Source organism: Bufo gargarizans, chromosome 7, assembly GCF_014858855.1.
Source record: "Bufo gargarizans isolate SCDJY-AF-19 chromosome 7, ASM1485885v1, whole genome shotgun sequence".
Lineage (NCBI taxonomy): Eukaryota > Metazoa > Chordata > Amphibia > Anura > Bufonidae > Bufo > Bufo gargarizans.
This window is the reverse complement of record NC_058086.1, coordinates 171,016,247-171,034,580: the sequence shown is the minus strand read 5'-3', so window position 1 is coordinate 171,034,580 and position 18,334 is coordinate 171,016,247. Positions and strand designations below refer to the sequence as shown.

The 18,334-nt window shown below is 46.7% G+C and overlaps 1 protein-coding gene across 4 annotated transcripts in view; it reads left to right on the top strand.

The window, feature by feature from the left end:
* Positions 1 to 18,334, top strand: part of CNTN4 (contactin 4) — a 184,498-nt gene that overhangs the window by 106,855 nt on the left and 59,309 nt on the right. For 3 of the 4 annotated variants that reach the window (XM_044300930.1, XM_044300928.1, XM_044300929.1), the window contains exon 2: positions 18,122 to 18,228. In XM_044300930.1, coding sequence (XP_044156865.1) covers positions 18,177 to 18,228 — 52 coding nt within the window. In that variant the 5' untranslated portion in view covers positions 18,122 to 18,176. Of the gene's footprint in view, positions 1 to 3,239; positions 3,264 to 18,121; positions 18,229 to 18,334 lie in introns of those variants that run through there. The other variant, XM_044300931.1, reaches the window with a different exon arrangement.

Below are 18,334 nucleotides of genomic sequence, written 5' to 3'. Positions count from 1 at the left end.
GCATCTGTGCACCCCCAGTATATCTGAAATCAGTGCACCCCCAGTATAGCTGGAATCAGTGCACCCCACTATAACTGGAATCAGTGCACCCCCAGTATAACTGACATCTGTGCACCCCCAGTATAACTGGCATCTGTGCACCCCCAGTATAACTGGCATCTGTGCACCCCACTATAACTGGCATCTATGCATCCCACTATAACTGGCATCTGTGCACCCCCAGTATATCTGAAATCAGTGCACCCCACTATAGCTGGCATCTGTGCACCCCCAGTATATCTGGAATCAGTGCACCCCACTATAGCTGGAATCTGTGCACCCCACTTTAACTGGCATCTGTGCACCCTCAGTATATCTGAAATCAGTGCACCCCACTATAGCTGGCATCTGTGCACCCCCAGTATATCTGGAATCTGTGCACCCCACTATAACTGGCATCTGTGCACCCCACTATAACTGGAATCTGTGCACCCCCAGTATAGCTGGAATCAGTGCACCCCACTATAGCTGGAATCTGGGCACCCCCAGTATAGCTGGAATCAGTGCACCCCACTATAGCTGTCATCTGTGCACCCCCAGTATAACTGACATCTGTGCACCCCACTATAACTGGAATCAGTGCACCCCACTATAACTGGCATCTGTGCACCCCCAGTATAGCTGGAATCAGTGCACCCCACTATAGCTGGAATCTGTGCACCCCACTATAGCTGTCATCTGTGCACCCCCAGTATAACTGACATCTGTGCACCCCCAGTATAACTGGAATCAGTCCACACCACTATAACTGGCATCTGTGCACCCCTCTATAGCTGGAATCTGTGCACCCACAGTATAACTGGCATCTGTGCACCCCACTATAGCTGGAATCAGTCCACACCACTATAACTGGCATCTGTGCACCCCACTATAGCTGGAATCAGTGCACCCCACTATAGCTGGAATCAGTGCACCCCACTATAACTGGAATCTGTGCACCCCACTATAACTGGAATCGGTGCACCCCACTATAACTGGAATCAGTGCACCCCCAGTATAGCTGGAATCAGTGCACCCACTATAGCTGGAATCAGTGCACCCACTATATCTGGAATCAGTGCACCCCACTATATCTGGAATCAGTGCACCCCACTATATCTGGAATCAGTTCACCCCAATATAGCTGGAATCAGTGCACCCACTATAGCTGGAATCGGTGCACCCCACTATAACTGGAATCGGTGCACCCCACTATAACTGGAATCTGTGCACCCCACTATAACTGGAATCGGTGCACCCCACTATAACTGGAATCTATGCACCCCACTATATCTGGAATCGGTGCACCCCACTATAACTGGAATCGGTGCACCCCACTATAACTGGAATCGGTGCACCCCACTATATCTGGAATCGGTGCACCCCACTATAACTGGAATCGGTGCACCCCACTATAACTGGAATCGGTGCACCCCACTATAACTGGAATCGGTGCACCCCACTATAACTGGAATCAGTGCACCCCACTATAACTGGAATCAGTGCACCCCACTATAACTGGAATCAGTGCACCCCACTATATCTGGAATCAGTGCACCCCACTATAACTGGAATCTGTGCACCCCACTATAACTGGAATCTGTGCACCCCACTATAACTGGAATCTGTGCACCCCACTATAACTGGAATCAGTGCACCCCACTATAGCTAGAATCTGTGCACCCCACTATAACTGGGGGCTCCTGGTGGGATTTAAAGCCAGGGCCCCAGCACTATGTGATACCCTGGATCCCGTACACCCACAGCCTCTTCTACACGCTCATTACAATGTGTCACCCTCATGCATCACATTAAACGTAGCCCACTCACTCCCTCCACGCCCCCTGTGCCCCCCGCAGCCCCTCTTCATCCTGCCCTGTTATTACTCCATCTCTGCAATAATAAGGTGGAGCTGCCTATAATGTTCAGGTTTGTGACACGCTGCATCGCACAGGGGATTTATATACAATGGTGGGGGTAGTGATCCGTCCGCTCCGTTACATTGTGTAATTTCCGGACAATCCCTCCGCATGTCCGTCCACAGTTTGGTGGTCTGGAGCCGAGACATGAGAGGAGGCAGCAGGAGGATTCGACGGGCCAGGACCAGGCATTTCTCCAGGATCATTTATTATTCCGTCTTCCCCACCGTACGTCCGGGCCGGGGATTTGCAGGTGAAATGGAAGCCGCTCCTGCGTGTCGCTCCCCCCGGGTAATGTCATTATCCGACCCAGGCCGCGGTGTAGAAAGTGCCGGATACAGTCCTCCCCGTTCCATTACAAGCTAACAGGGGACTGATCCGATACAAGGTAACAAGGTAATGAAACCAGTCACAAATGCCTAACAAGAGCGCGGCGAGTGTGCCCCTCCTCCGCTCCATTACAAGCCAATAACGCAATAAACCGCGGAGGTAACGCTACCCTAACAGGATAATGGCAGACAATCGTCCCCAAGGAGCCTCCCCGATAAATGCTGTGGATTCCTGATGGAAGAGAGACAGCGGGATACCGTCAAAATGGACACCGCTTCCCCTCCCAACCTGACTTTCGTCATTGGCAAAAGCGACCAATTGCCGATCTCCGAAAGTGTCAGCCGCATGTGTGGATTATGTCCTCTCCATGCCGACCGTTTAACAAGCCTCATTTTCCCATGGGCTCGGGGCCTGTTAGCAGGTTTAACAGCGTTGCTTCCCCGGAGATGGCGACCGGAGGATTCAGGGAATTGCGATGTCACTCTGCAGGAGAGGAGAGCGTGCAAGGTTCACACCCGTTCGTCCGATGCAAGATCTGCCAACATGCTGCCTCGTGGAGCTGCCCAGTAATCAAGGGCACCAGCGAGGAGCACGCCTGGGGACATTGGCGCAGCCGCTGAGTAGAAGTGGCACTGCGCTGCCCTGGACCGCCCTATTCTGCATGATGGGAGCAAAAAAAAAAGACGTCACGGTGTTTGTCACAAAAAATACCTGTTCTGGACAGAATCGGTCTCCTTCCCCCTCTGGCAGCTGACAGTATAGTGCCCTCTCACTGCCTCAGCAGGAGGGGGATTTTCCCAGCTATACCTTTATGCTATTGCTGAGGCTCAGCTCCTCTCCTGACAAGCAGTAAACTATTTCTATTGGCTGCCCTGCAGGGAACAGAGGATCACTGTGCAGAGACCGTGACTGAGCATGTGTGACCACCAGTACTCAACTCATAAGGTGGACCTGCACATTGCTGTGCACTGTGAACATCAGGGGGAGCCATACTATGTAAGTAACTGAACACCAGGGGGCGCCATACTATGTAAGTAACTGAACACCAGGTGGAGCCATAATATGTAAGCAAATGAACACCAGGTGGAGCCATACTATGTAAATATATAAACACCAGGAGGAGCCATACTATGTAAGTGACTAAACACCAGGGGGAGCCATACTATGTAAATATATAAACACCAGGTGGAGCCATACTATGTAAGTAACTGAACACCAGGGGGAGCCATACTATGTAAGTAACTGAACACCAGGGGGAGCAATACTATGTAAGTAACTGAACACCAAGTGGCGCCATACTATGTAAATATATAAAAAACAGGTGGCGCTGTACTATGTAGGTAACTGAACACTAGGTGGCGCCATACTATGTAAGTAACTGAACACCAGGTGGCGCCATACTATGTAAGTAACTGAACACCAGGTGGCACCATACTATGTAAGTAACTGAACACCAGGTGGCACCATACTATGTACGTAACTGAACACCAGCTGGCACCATACTATGTAAATATATAAACACCAGGTGGCGCTGTGCTATGTAAGTAACTGAACACCAGGTGGAGCCATACTGTGCAAGTAACTGAACACCAGGGGGCGTTATATATATTATTATATGTAATGGTGGGAGAACCACTTTAAAGGGCAACTCCCTGTAATCCATGGGCATAAAATAGAGCAAATGGAAGTGCAATAAACCATAGGTAGCCTCTGTAACTGCTATGGAGTTTGTAGATAGGGAGAGGTCCCATTAAATTGCCCAGTAATTTAAAGGATAAACGTAGCATTTTCCAAACGACCTGCTACTTTAAGGTGGGACTAGCCTTAGAGTCATTCAGGGGCATGCACAGGGGGTGCAGAGGTAGCAGTCTTATTCAGGCTTCTCTACCCATAGGAAGACTCCAAGGTTATAGATGGTACATGGTAGGTTGGGGCTCCTGTTGTAGATGTTGCCTTTGGGGTCCAGAAGTTTCATGTTGCCTTTGGGGTCATTACTACCTGATATCCTATATACTGTAAAGGGGAAAGGAAATTTAGGAGCAAACAGGCAAAATTGTGTAAATCTGAGCACATTACTGATGGCGGTATTCTCTAATTGTAAGTCAGGTTACATTGTCTGGGGCTCCATTGTGTCAGTTTTTGCACAGACGCAGCAGATAATGCGCACAGCGAAGCAGAATTTGTTCCTTCCTTGGCCGGGAAGCCTTTACCTTTCTTCTTTGTGCTGAATTAATATCTTCTGTGCTGCGAGGCTTCATGTGCTTCATTATAGCATTGGCTCACTACTGGCCTGGTTTGTTGGGAGTAGTAGAGGTCAGTAGGATGAGAGTATTGGTCCTCATGGAGTTCTGCAGTCTGCTGATAGGAGTGCAGTGATTTATTGATTTATTTATTTTTTACAATCTCTGCTGCCCCCTAGTGGTTTCCAAAATTCCCAACATGAACCAACATGGGGGTGGGCAGCTGTAAGGAAGAAGGGGGGCTCCATTGCAATGAAGAGCGGGACAGGTGGATGACAGGGACATAGTACTCGGGGTTGCAGATGTTCGACTTCCGTGACTGTGAGGTCCACCGGGCAGTGCTGCAGTTAAAGTCACAAACAGTTCCTGCTACTTCTTGGGGTCCAGGAACCTTCTATCACATAGAAGGTTGTCAGGGCATTGGGGCTTCAGCTGCAGTTCTTCATAGCGCCCCCTACTGGGCGTCAGAGCAGCAGGGCTATTTCTGGGAGCTGTCGAGGCTCAATACTAAATAACATCATGCTAATTGGGGCTTATTCACACGACCGTGCTGTGTTTTATGGTCCGCAAATTGCGCATCCGCAAAACACGGATGCCGCCCATGTGCCTTCCGCAATTTGCAGAAAGGAACAGGCAGCCCATTATAGAAATGCCTATTCTTGTCCGCAAAACGGACAAGAATAGGACATGATCTATAATTTTTGTGGAGCCACGGAACGGAGCAACGGATGCGGACTCGGAAGTGGAACCAAACCACGGTCGTGTGAATGAGCCCCTAACTCAGATATCTGAAGGAGGCTCACTGCAAGAATTAATGATGTCATCATTTGTAGAAGTGGTGATCAGAATTATAGAGTAAGACAAAAGTCTAATAATAGACACACCCCTGCAGCTGATGATGTCATCAAGTGATGATGTTATCATCCATAGTCACTGGTTGTTTCAGTTGTTTTTACTTATGCTGATTGGTTGGTGGATACCGCAAACCAGTAGTGATGGCTTCCTCCGTGACTGCCTGATGAAGGACCGCCACCGAAGCACATAGCATGCTTTTTATGTATTTTTTTAAAATTGTTTTTAATAAATTGCTACTTACTCCAAAGTCCTCTGGTACAGCACACCTTTTGGCAGCCTAGTCCTCTGGTACAGCGCACCTTTTGGCAGCCTAGTCCTCTGGTACAGAGCACCTTTTGGCAGAGTGTTTCCTTCACGCCTCCTGCAGTGTCCTGCGTCCAGCGCTGCAGCCTAGTCCTTCCCCCGCCGTGGGGTAGAACTTTGCTGATTCCTACTGTTGGGTCATCACTGTTGGCCTTCCCATACCCCCTAGGATATCACACATGGAGCACCCACTCTCTTTCTTTTTCACAGCTGATGTCATTAAATGATGATGTCATCATCCACAGTCAGTGGTTACAATGTTTCAATTGTTCTACTTGCTGCTTATTGGTCACTAGGATTTGCAAACCAGTAATAATGGCTTCCCCCATGGTCTAGTGCTAAACTCTTCTGAGTAAAGCTTTATAATAGACACACCCCTGCTTATGTCATCACATGATGATGATGATGTCATCATCCACAGTCAGTCGTTACAATGTTTCAATTGTTCTACTTTCTACTTATTGGTTGCTAGGATTTGTAAACCAGTAATAATCAGTGATGGGCGGCAGGGGCAATATTCAAATTCGCGATATTTTGTGAATATTTGGGCGAATATTCGTCATATATTCGAGAATTCGTGATCTCCTTATTTTCTTGATTGCAAAAATCTGAAATCATAAAATTCGCAATAAAATTTGAATATTCGCGCTCAACACCAGTAATAATGGCTTCCTCCATCGTCTAGTGCTAAACTCTTCTGACTACATGAAGCTTTATAGCAGTCTCGCCCCTGTTGATGATGTCATTACACGATGACGTCATCAGTCTTAGGTACTGCTACTGGTGGGTAGAATTTGGTGGCTTCCTCCACAGTCTAGTTAAACATACGGGTCGGACCCCTGCAGCTCATTTCACAACCTTCCTCCAGATGCCTGAATCGTCCACAAACTGAGAAAACTGTTCATCTCATTGGGAGTCGCAATGTGATGGGAAATGTGTTTTTTGGCCCTAGCTGTCGTCTGTAGCTTTGGGGTCCGCCACAGGCTTAATGCATAGTGTAAATATAGATTCTGCTGCTGCTGCCTCCATATGCTGTGGATGTCTCTGGAGGGCATTCTGGGTGTAGGTTTCACGTCCATCCCTGGATTCCGGGGGCCTAATGTGCATTCTGTAGTCAGGAGCATCTCATGCCTCGTAACTTTGGGATCTGCTCTGCCGGGGATTCATCCGCACAATCTGCCGTCATCACAAATTGCAATAAATTTGCAGCTCAAAACCACAAGACTTTTATTTTTTCCAAGAAAAACATGAAACGTCTGCAGAAGCAAACGCACGGCTCCTTAATCTTTAGAGAGGGAGAGCGGGAGGAGGGAGAGCGGTAATGGATAGAGGCATGATGAAAGGATAAAGAAGAAGAGAGACAAGGAGATGAGAATGCAAGACAGGCTGGAGAAGAAAAGGGCCGTGTTAGATAGACCCGCGATACAAGCGCCCCCGCCGCCACCGTGAAGCGTCCTCCTAGGCGCGCCGCCATCCAGGTGTGGGCAGCTTAATAGGATAATGTGGGATTCGTGACTCTTTCCTGGGACCAGGCTGCCATGATGTTCTCCAGATGTTCTGACAATAATTAGCTCTTGTGGAGATAATATCGGGTCGGTGAGATGATGTGCGCTGCGCTGGGCCCGCCATCCTGAGCAGCAAGATGTGCGGCCATCAAACGGGTGCAATGATTTTACAATCGTGCTCCTGGGTGAAGGACGCGCTGCAGAGGAGGCATCTTCTGCTGCTCCGCTTGTAGCGCACATCAGGGCTGCAATGGGAAGGAAGTCCAGGATTAGAAAAACATGGCAGCTTCCCACCAATAACAGCGCCACACTTGTTCATGGGATGTGTCTGGTATTGCAGCTCAGCTCCATGGAAGTCAATGCGGCTGAGCTACAATATCGCGCACGACCTGTGCATGGACGCAATTACTATAGGGGCCAAATTCTACTGAGACGTGTGTTATTAATGGTGACCGAAGGAGGGACTTAACTTATATGTGCTGTGATATCATGGTTTTCTTTGCTGGTGATACATGACATCACTGTGTGTATTATCCCTGTACTGTGACATCACTGTGTGCATTATCCCTGTACTGTGACATCACTGTGTGCATTATCCCTGTACTGTGACATCACTGTGTGCATTATCCCTGTACTGTGACATCACTGTGTGTATTATCCCTGTACTGTGACATCACTGTGTTTATTATCCCTGTACTGTGACATCACTGTGTGTATTATCCCTGTACTGTGACATCACTGTGTGTATTATCCCTGTACTGTGACATCACTGTGTGTATTATCCTGTACTGTGACATCACTGTGTGTATTATCCCTGTACTGTGACATCACTGTGTTTATTATCCCTGTACTGTGACATCACTGTGTGTATTATGCCTGTACTGTGACATCACTGTGTTTATTATCGCTGTACTGTGACACCACTGTGTGTATTATCCCTGTACTGTGACATCACTGTGTGTATTATCCCTGTACTGTGACATCACTGTGTGTATTATCCCTGTACTGTGACATCACTGTGTTTATTATCTCTGTACTGTGACATCACTGTGTTTATTATCCCTGTACTGTGACATCACTGTGTGTATTATCCCTGTACTGTGACATCACTGTGTGTATTATCCCTGTACTGTGACATCACTGTGTGTATTATCCCTGTACTGTGACATCACTGTGTGTATTATCTCTGTACTGTGACATCACTGTGTGTATTATCCCTGTACTGTGATATCACTGTGTGTATTATCTCTGTGCTGTGACATCACTGTGTGTATTATCCCTGTACTGTGACATCACTGTGTGTATTATCCCTGTACTGTGACATCACTGTGTTTATTATCCCTGTACTGTGACATCACTGTGTGTATTATCCCTGTACTGTGACATCACTGTGTTTATTATCGCTGTACTGTGACACCACTGTGTGTATTATCCCTGTACTGTGACATCACTGTGTGTATTATCCCTGTACTGTGACATCACTGTGTGTATTATCCCTGTACTGTGACATCACTGTGTGTATTATCCTGTACTGTGACATCACTGTGTGCATTATCCCTGTACTGTGACATCACTGTGTGTATTATCCCTGTACTGTGACATCACTGTGTGCATTATCCCTGTACTGTGACATTACTGTGTGTATTATCCCTGTACTGTGACATCACTGTGTTTATTATCCCTGTACTGTGACATCACTGTGTTAATTATCACTGTACTGTGACATCACTGTGTTTATTATCCCTGTACTGTGACATCACTGTGTTTATTATCTCTGTACTGTGACATCACTGTGTGTATTATCCCTGTACTGTGACATAGCTGTGTGTATTATCTCTGTACTGTGACATCACTGTGTGTATTATCTCCGTACTGTGACATCACTGTGTTTATTATCCCTGTACTGTGACATCACTGTGTCTATTATCTCTGTACTGTGACATCACTGTGTTTATTATCTCTGTACTGCGACATCACTGTGTTTATTATCCCTGTACTGTGACATCACTGTGTCTATTATCTCTGTACTGTGACATCCCTAAATTTATAATCCAAGTACTGTGACATCACTATGTGTATTATCCTGTACTGTGACATCACTGTGTTTATTATCCCTGTACTGTGACATCACTGTGTGCATTATCTCTGTACTGTGACATCACTGTGTGTATTATCCTGTACTGTGACATCACTGTGTCTATTATCTCTGTACTGTGACATCACTGTGTTTATTATCCCTGTACTGTGACATCACTGTGTTCATTATCCCTGTACTGTGACATCACTGTATTTATTATCCCTGTACTGTGACATCACTGTGTCTATTATCCCTGTACTGTGACATCACTGTGTCTATTATCCCTGTACTGTGACATCACTGTGTTTATTATCCCTGTACTGTGACATCACTGTGTTTATTATCCCTGTACTGTGACATCACTGTGTCTATTATTTCTGTACTGTGACATCACTGTGTTTATTATCCCTGTACTGTGACATCACTGTGTTTATTATCCCTGTACTGTGACATCACTGTGTTTATTATTTCTGTACTGTGACATCACTGTGTTATCCTGTACTGCATCACTGTGTTTATTATTTCTGTACTGTGACATCACTGTGTGTATTATCCCTGTACTGCGACATCACTGTGTGCATTATCCCTGTGCTATGACATCACTGTGTGCATTATCCCTGCGCTGTGACATCACTGTGTGTATTATCCCTGCACTGTGACATCACTGTGTGCATTATCCCTGCGCTGTGACATCACTGTGTGCATTATCCCTGCACTGTGACATCACTGTGTGCATTATCCCTGTGCTGTGACATCACTGTGTGCATTATTCCTGTACTGTGACATCACTGTGTGTATTATCTCTGTACTGTGACATCACTGTGTGCATTATCCCTGCACTGTGACATCACTGTGTGCATTATCCCTGTGCTGTGACATCACTGTGTGCATTATTCCTGTACTGTGACATCACTGTGTGCATTATTCCTGTACTGTGACATCACTGTGTGTATTATCTCTGTACTGTGACATCACTGTGTGCATTATCCCTGCACTGTGACATCACTGTGTGCATTATCCCTGCACTGTGACATCACTGTGTGCATTATCCCTGTGCTGTGACATCACTGTGTGCATTATTCCTGTGCTGTGATGTCACTGGGTATAAGAAAGGTGTGGAAGAAAGCAGCCATATTTTTCTGATCCTGGACAACCCCTCTCAGGCATCTCATAAAGTTCCAATATTGTAGAATAGAAACATGTAGACAACTTATTACTTATTGTTACTTGGTTACATCATTTTCAAAGCCCTTTTACTCAGGATGGGTGACATGTCTGTGTGCACCTGAGAATGTATTCCTGATATACCCGGGTATGATGTGCTGCCACCTTACTGTCACCCAGGGAGCACGGAGCTATTACTGTGCGCAGGAAGGAGCCGAGTGCTGGGATCTTCTGTACATTGTGGACCATAGATTGTAGTATTGATGGCATCTGCCGGGGCTAAGAGCAGCCGTATCACGGACATTTCTTGTATATTGGGATGGTAACGTGATGCTGATGGGTATCTTCTGTGATCCAGAGACCTGTTAAATGTGATATGCGCTGGATGTTGGGGTAGACCATGGTTATTGGGCTGTGCAAGGACGGCTGGGAGTCAGATCGGCCGAGACGTCTGCAATAAACGACTGATACAAAAGATTCTTCACATATCTGAGATAGGAAAAGGAGGTTCCACTTTACTGCTGGAAACAGTCAGCAGGCAAATGGGCAGAACCCTCCTAAAATGTGAGCTGAGCTGCTGTAAGGTAGAGGGATAGTGAGTGGTAACTGTATGGAGCCTGTAGTGACCAGGACACTGCAAACCACCAGAGCAAGCGGCGGGCAGGCACAGGACTAAACCGGCAGCTGGAAAGCTACTATAGAAGGAATGAAAAATCACAGTATAGAGCAGCAGAATAGTGAGTGCAGCTCTGGAGTATAATACAGGATGTAACTCAGGATCAGTACAGGATAAGTAATGTATGTACACAGTGACTGCACCAGCAGAATAGTGAGTGCAGCTCTGGAGTATAATACAGGATGTAACTCAGGATCAGTACAGGATAAGTAATGTATGTACACAGTGACTGCACCAGCAGAATAGTGAGTGCGGCTCTGGGGTATAATACAGGGTGTAACTCAGTATCAGTACAGGATAAGTAATGTATGTACACAGTGACTGCACCAGCAGAATAGTGAGTGCAGCTCTGGAGTATAATACAGGATGTAACTCAGGATCAGTACAGGATAAGTAATGTATGTGCACAGTGACTGCACCAGCAGAATAGTGAGTGCAGCTCTGGAGTATAATACAGGATGTAACTCAGGATCAGTACAGGATAAGCAATGTTATGTACACAGTGACTGCTCCAGCAGAATAGTGAGTGCAGCTCTGGAGTATAATACAGGATGTAACGCAGGATCAGTACAGGATAAGTAATGTATGTACACAGTGACTGCACCAGCAGAATAGTGAGTGCAGCTCTGGAGTATAATACAGGATGTAACTCAGGATCAGTACAGGATAAGTAATGTATGTACACAGTGACTGCACCAGCAGAATAGTGAGTGCAGCTGTGGAAATAATATAAATAGCGTTGATAGGTGGACATACCCTTTAAGGACATTTGACCAGTTTGTCTGCTCCTGGCTGGGAATAATCTGCTTCTTTCCTCCATGCCCTGAGTGAAGCCGTCCTCAGCCGTGCGGAGTCTCTATCTGCTATTATTAGGCTCGCGCCGTCTCCCGTCACAGAGCACATGCCTTGTTCAATTCTGATTTCCTTACATTGAGGAAAATGTCATATATTATGGATCAAGAAACAGAAAATGAATGTAATTGCCACAAATGGTTGTACTGGACGTAAAGCGGAGATGTTAAGTGAATCCTGAGCGAGTGCGAGACGCGGTTCCTGCGAGGATTGTGTTGTCTGAAATGGATGTCTAAGGTCTCGGGATTATTAAGTGCTGAGCTTGGGAGATGGAAAATCTTTATATGTGAGATTATTCCCGGGATAAGTGAAGGCTCGTTTTATAATTATTAATTTATACTGTTCAATGACCACAAGAAATATAAACCCTCCGCAGAGTTGTATCAGGGCCTAGAAAAGCTGGGTGACCACCAGGACGGCTTCCGGTACTGCACTGTACTGCTGCTTCTTCATCGTTCTCTTTGCTTTTCAAGTGGTACTTTGTACACCCCACCCCATAGTGTCCAGTATATAATATACCCCACCCCAAAGTGTCCAGTATATAATATACCCCACCCCATAGTGTCCAGTATATAATATACCCCCCAGACCGTCCAGTATATAATATACCCCACCCCATAGTGTCCAGTATATAATACACCCCACCCCATAGTGTCCAGTATATAATATACCCCACCCCATAGTGTCCAGTATATAATATACCCCACCCCATAGTGTCCAGTATATAATATACCCCACCCCATAGTGTCCAGTATATAATACACCCCACCCCAAAGTGTCCAGTATATAATATACCCCACCCCATAGTGTCCAGTATATAATATACCCCACCCCATAGTGTCCAGTATATAATATACCCCACCCCAAAGTGTCCAGTATATAATATACCCCACCCCATAGTGTCCAGTATATAATATACCCCACCCCATAGTGTCCAGTATATAATATACCCCACCCCATAGTGTCCAGTATATAATATACCCCACCCCATAGTGTCCAGTATATAATATACCCCACCCCAAAGTGTCCAGTATATAATACACCCCACCCCATAGTGTCCAGTATATAATATACCCCCCTCACTGTCCAGTATATAATACAGCATATATAAAGCAGTAGTAACAACTCTGTAACCAGACTGTGATGAAGCAGCTCTATCTCCCCCGTACAGCAGGAAATCACAGCCTCATACTAAGCACCACTAACGCTGCTGTCTCCATCGGCCCCGGTCTTCTCCTCCGTACACTGCCGAAGCTTCCCAACAGGATGGGAGTTATCGAACATTTCTGTTTTGACTAATGGGGGCCAACATCATTCAACATGGGGAGAATTCACCCCTCTTCACACTCCTCGCCCCTCTTTAGGGCTCCTGCACACAGCTGTATGTGGTTTGTGGTTACTGCGAATCACAGATCCCGGCCAAGTCCACGCCGCCATTCATTTTTTTACTGTTGTAGAAATGTCCGTCCTTGTCTGCAAAACGGAGCGAACTTATGTTTTAAGTTCGGCGTCTAAAGTTCGGATTCGGTTTTCGAAGAATCCCATTATTGATTCCGCTACCAGGAACTATAACGGAATTCGGAATCCATATTGGGATTCTACTATAACCTGAACCCGAACTTTAGACGCCGAACTTAAACCACAAGTTCTCTCCACACTACTGGTGTATTGTACGGCGGTTATCTGGCTGACGCTCCGCCAAGGTATTAGAAAAGTGGAGAGCGCTGGAATATTCGACTTTCTGTGCCAACGAACTGATGTAGAAGCCATGATGGACCCCCCTATGTAATCTCTTGATGTCCAATGGACCCCCCTATGTAATCTATTGATGTCCAATGGACCCCCCTATGTAATCTCTTGATGTCCAATGGACCCCCCATGTAATCTCTTGATGTCCAATGGACCCCCCTATGTAATCTCTTGATGTCCAATGGACCCCCCTATGTAATCTCTTGATGTCCAATGGACCCCCCATGTAATCTCTTGATGTCCAATGGACCCCCCATGTAATCTCTTGATGTCCAATGGACCCCCCATGTAATCTCTTGATGTCCAATGGACCCCCCATGTAATCTCTTGATGTCCAATGGACCCCCCATGTAATCTCTTGATGTCCAATGGACCCCCCTATGTAATCTCTTGATGTCCACCCGTCTGGCAGCTTCTGTCCTGTCAGATCCTTTCCCTTTGGTCCATATCATCATGTAGCAGAGCTAAGCAGCGGCATGGAGCAGGATCCTCATCATTTTACGCCGTCTGCGTGCGGCGATACATTTTGGAGACAGTTGTCACGTCTGGGATCCTGGGATCCTCCGCAATCATCTGTGTATCAAATAGAAATAATTAGGAAGAAAAGACGGAAGCAGCGGGCGCCTCGCGGATAAAGAAGACGCCACTGCTCCACGGAGAGGCCAGCTTATGGCATGTACAGAACAAGAGGACCAGGCAGAGGGACGGGGGCATGTTGGGGGTTATAGTTCTTTAGGAATAGAGTGTAATAGGCTTGTATTATGGTTATGTACAGTGGTCAGATCATGTTGGGGGTTGTAGTGCCCTATGAAAAGAGTATAATAGAATTGTATTATGGTCAGGTCTAACAGTCAGGTTATGTTGGGGGTTGTAGTGTTCTATATAGACTTGTAGTATGGTCGTGTTTACAGATCTCTATGTATAGAGTATAGTAGACTTATATTTTGGACACGTCTAATGGTCGGGTCATGTTGGGGGTTGTAGTGCTCTGTGAATTAAGTATAATAGTACTGTATTATGGTCAAGTTCAGAGGTCTGGTCATGTTGGGGGTTGTAGTTTTCTATGTATAGAGTATAATAAAATTGTATTTTGGTCATGTCTAGTGGTCAGGCCATGTTGGGGGTTGTAGTTTATGCTGGATAAAGCATAGTGGAGGTTTATCAGAGTCCTGTTCTTGCTGATTTACTTCTACCTGGATGTGATCACAGGTTTGGAGTATATCTCGCCCCCCTCCGCTGTGTCGCGGCTCAGTGTTTTGAACGCCATTTGCCCCCCCTCAGCCTGATTGACGCTCTCAGCGCCGTTGCAGTTAGTCATTAATCAATTGGCGCTGTCAATCACTGCCCTGACACAACGGGTGCGGGAGAAGCGGCGTGCGAGCTGCCAGACAGCATCTGTGGTTTTTCCTGGCAACCATTAACAACATGGGAAAAACAGAAAACCATTACAAGTCAACCTGATGTGTTAAAAAAAGGAACCCTGCCTGCAGGTGAATGTGGCTGCACACGGGGGGCTTCACCCTCACCGGCCCCCGTGGGTGTCACCAATCACCTCATGGACTAGATCCAGGGTCATTGGGAGCCAATTAAAGAGTATAAGAAACAGTTGTGAGCTTTATAATCTACATTATGAGATCTCTGCTTGCTGTCAGTGAATAGGAAGATTCACTATTTGCATTCAGAGGCTACAAACCTGTTCTCCCCAAGTCCGACTCATATTTGCATGCTATAAGGTGCACAGGTAAGACATCTGCTAGGGGCCCGGTAGGGAGAGAGGGCCTATTAGATGGGTGCTGCAATGTGACAGAGGTGCAGAAGGACAAGTTCTAGCTTTTTGCGGAATGGAAGCAAGTAATGGAACCCCACAGAAGCGCTCCGTAGTGCTTCCGTTCCGTTCCTCACATCATCTCCGTATTTGCGGACCCATTCAAGTGAATGAGTCCGCATCCGTGATGTGCAATTCGCACGTCCGGTGTCCCGTGTATTGCGGACCTGCCGTATGCGGGCCGCAATACGGCCACGGGGGACACATGTGCAAGAGGCCTTATAGTCACGTGTATGACTTTTCCTGCTTCGTGCCACATGTGAGCACATCTGCACCGTTATGTGTGCCTCAATCTAACCTCTACCTTAGGGCTCATGCACACGATCGTTGTTGTTTTGCGGTACGTTTTTCACGGATCCATTGTTCCGTATCTGAGTTTTTTTTTTCTCCTCTTCCATTATGTTATTCCACAATACATATCCGTATGATTTCCGTATGCGATCCGTTTTTTGCGGATCGGACACAGAAACAGTAACTTATTAATCACCAGACACATGAGCGATATGGGCCGGGCGTAGCATTTCTAAAGTATGGATTTGCAAAATACGGATGACATACAGATGTGTTCCGTGTGCGTTCCGTATTTTTTGCGGACCCATTGACTGGGGGTCTTGGACCGTGATTTGCGGACAATAATAGGACATGCACTACTTTTTTGCAGAACAGAAATACGGAAACAGAATACACATGGAATACCTTACAATGTTTTAGCGGACCCTTTGAAGTGAATGGTTCCGCATACGGTCCGCAGAAAAAATGGAACGGAAGCGGAAAGAAAATACGTTCTTGTGCATGAGCCCTTAGGTGTCAACAGATCCTACAATGTAGCAGATTCTAACATGTAACACATTATATGATAAAGCAATTCATACAATGTAGCAGATATATAACAAATCCTACACTGTCACATATCATACAATGTAGTAAATCATTGCTCCTTTTCAGAAATCCGTCCGTCCGTCAGACGCCATCCTGTGAATTTGTCCGTATAAAATCCCATTTAGCAATGATCCAGGTCTTGTTTTCTCATGAAGTTTCTCCGTGTGAATCCGAAGGTCTGCCTGACACAGAGCACGAGTCTACGTTACAGAGGCCTCAGCTCCACGAAGCACCTTGTGCCTCACTCTTAGGGCTCATGCACACAAACGTATTTTCTTTCCCTGTCCGTTCCATTTTTGTTTTGCGGACCATATGCGAAACCAATCACTTCAATGCATCCGCCAAAAAAGCAGAAGTTACTCCGTGTGCATTCCGTTTCCGTATGTCTGTATTTCTGTTCCGCAAAAAACTAGAACATGTCCTATTGTTGTGCACATTACGGACAAGGGCCAACTGTTCTGTTCCGCAAAATACGGAATGCACACAGATGTCACCCGTATTTTTTTCTGATACGTTTTTTGCGGACCGCAAAATACATACTATCGTGTGCATGAGGCCCTAGGCTGGATCCACATCACAGCTTCTTTTTCCATTCTTCTGATCCGTCAAACGAACAAAACAAAAAACGGATCCAGTGCATCTGTTTTAATTTTAGCCATTTCTAATTTCTGAGATCTGTTTGGAGAATCTCTGACAGATACGCCTCAAACGGATGCTAAATGGGAATAAAAGATGCACAGGATCCGTTTTTTAATGGATCAGAAGAACGGAAAAAGAAACAGTGATGTGGATCCAGCCTTAGCTCTGGCCTCATGCAGGGGCGTAGCTAGAGGCTCACGGGCCCCGGTGCAAGAGCTCAGCTTGGGCCTCGTCCCTCATGCTTGTTGGCAAGGGGCAGGGGAGCACGTAGCCTTCCTGCTGCCTGAGGCAAGCATTGAAAGGGCGCCCCCTCCTGCCAAATTCTTGACCTAACCCCCTCCCTCCAGCCAGAGGTGTAACTTGACCAGCATGCACTTTCTATAATGCCAGTGTCTTCTTATGTGGCACAAGGGTCTTTGGGCCCCTCAGGCTCCTGGGCCCTTCTGCACCCCCTGTAGCCCCGGCCTTATGCCTCACACTAATCTCTGCCATATGTTTCACTCTCCCCTTTGTGAGGTATGTGTGTCTCCTGCCTCAGTGTCTCCAGTGATGGCTAACCTCCGGCACTCCAGCTGTGGTGAAACTACGACTCCCAGCATTCTCCATTCATCTCTATGGAGTTCTGAGAACCAGCCAAGCAGCAGTACATCTTGGGAGTCGTAGTTCTAGCACAGCTGGCGTCCCGGAGGTTAGCCATCACAGGCCTAGACGTTCCTTACTCGGGTCTACGGTCTCTTTGCTGTGAGGAGGCGACATTGTACTGTAAATAGCTGGTGCGGTGGCTGCGGTCTGTCCGTGTACCGATACGGGTCGCCCGGCGTGTTCCCAGCAGAGATCTCTACAGATGATGGAGTATTACATTTCAATTGATCTGATCCTCTTAATCTAACATCAATAGGTAGGGGGGGATGTAATATTTCCAGAAGGGGCTGTGCATACGCTGCATTGACACTATAGCCGCAGCGGCGAATCTGGGTCACAGCCGTAGCCTGGTCGATGAGGGTCAGGGGACGTAGGATGGGATCAGGCGACCACTCGTCCTGTGCAATGTGAAGGGATGAAGTCTAAACTTTCCGCTTCTCTCCTACAGATAAAAGGGTACAGTTGCCGCACATCCGAGAGACGTCCGACCCCACAAAGTGAGGATGAGGTTGCTATGGAAACTGCTGGCGCTTCGCTGGTTCATGTGTCTTGCAGGTAACATATCCATTCACATTTGGCGGTGTTATAACCCTCAGTCCTTCACAGGGAATTCAGATCCTACTGCAGGGGCCAATTACTTGTCTCCTACTGCACCTGCCTG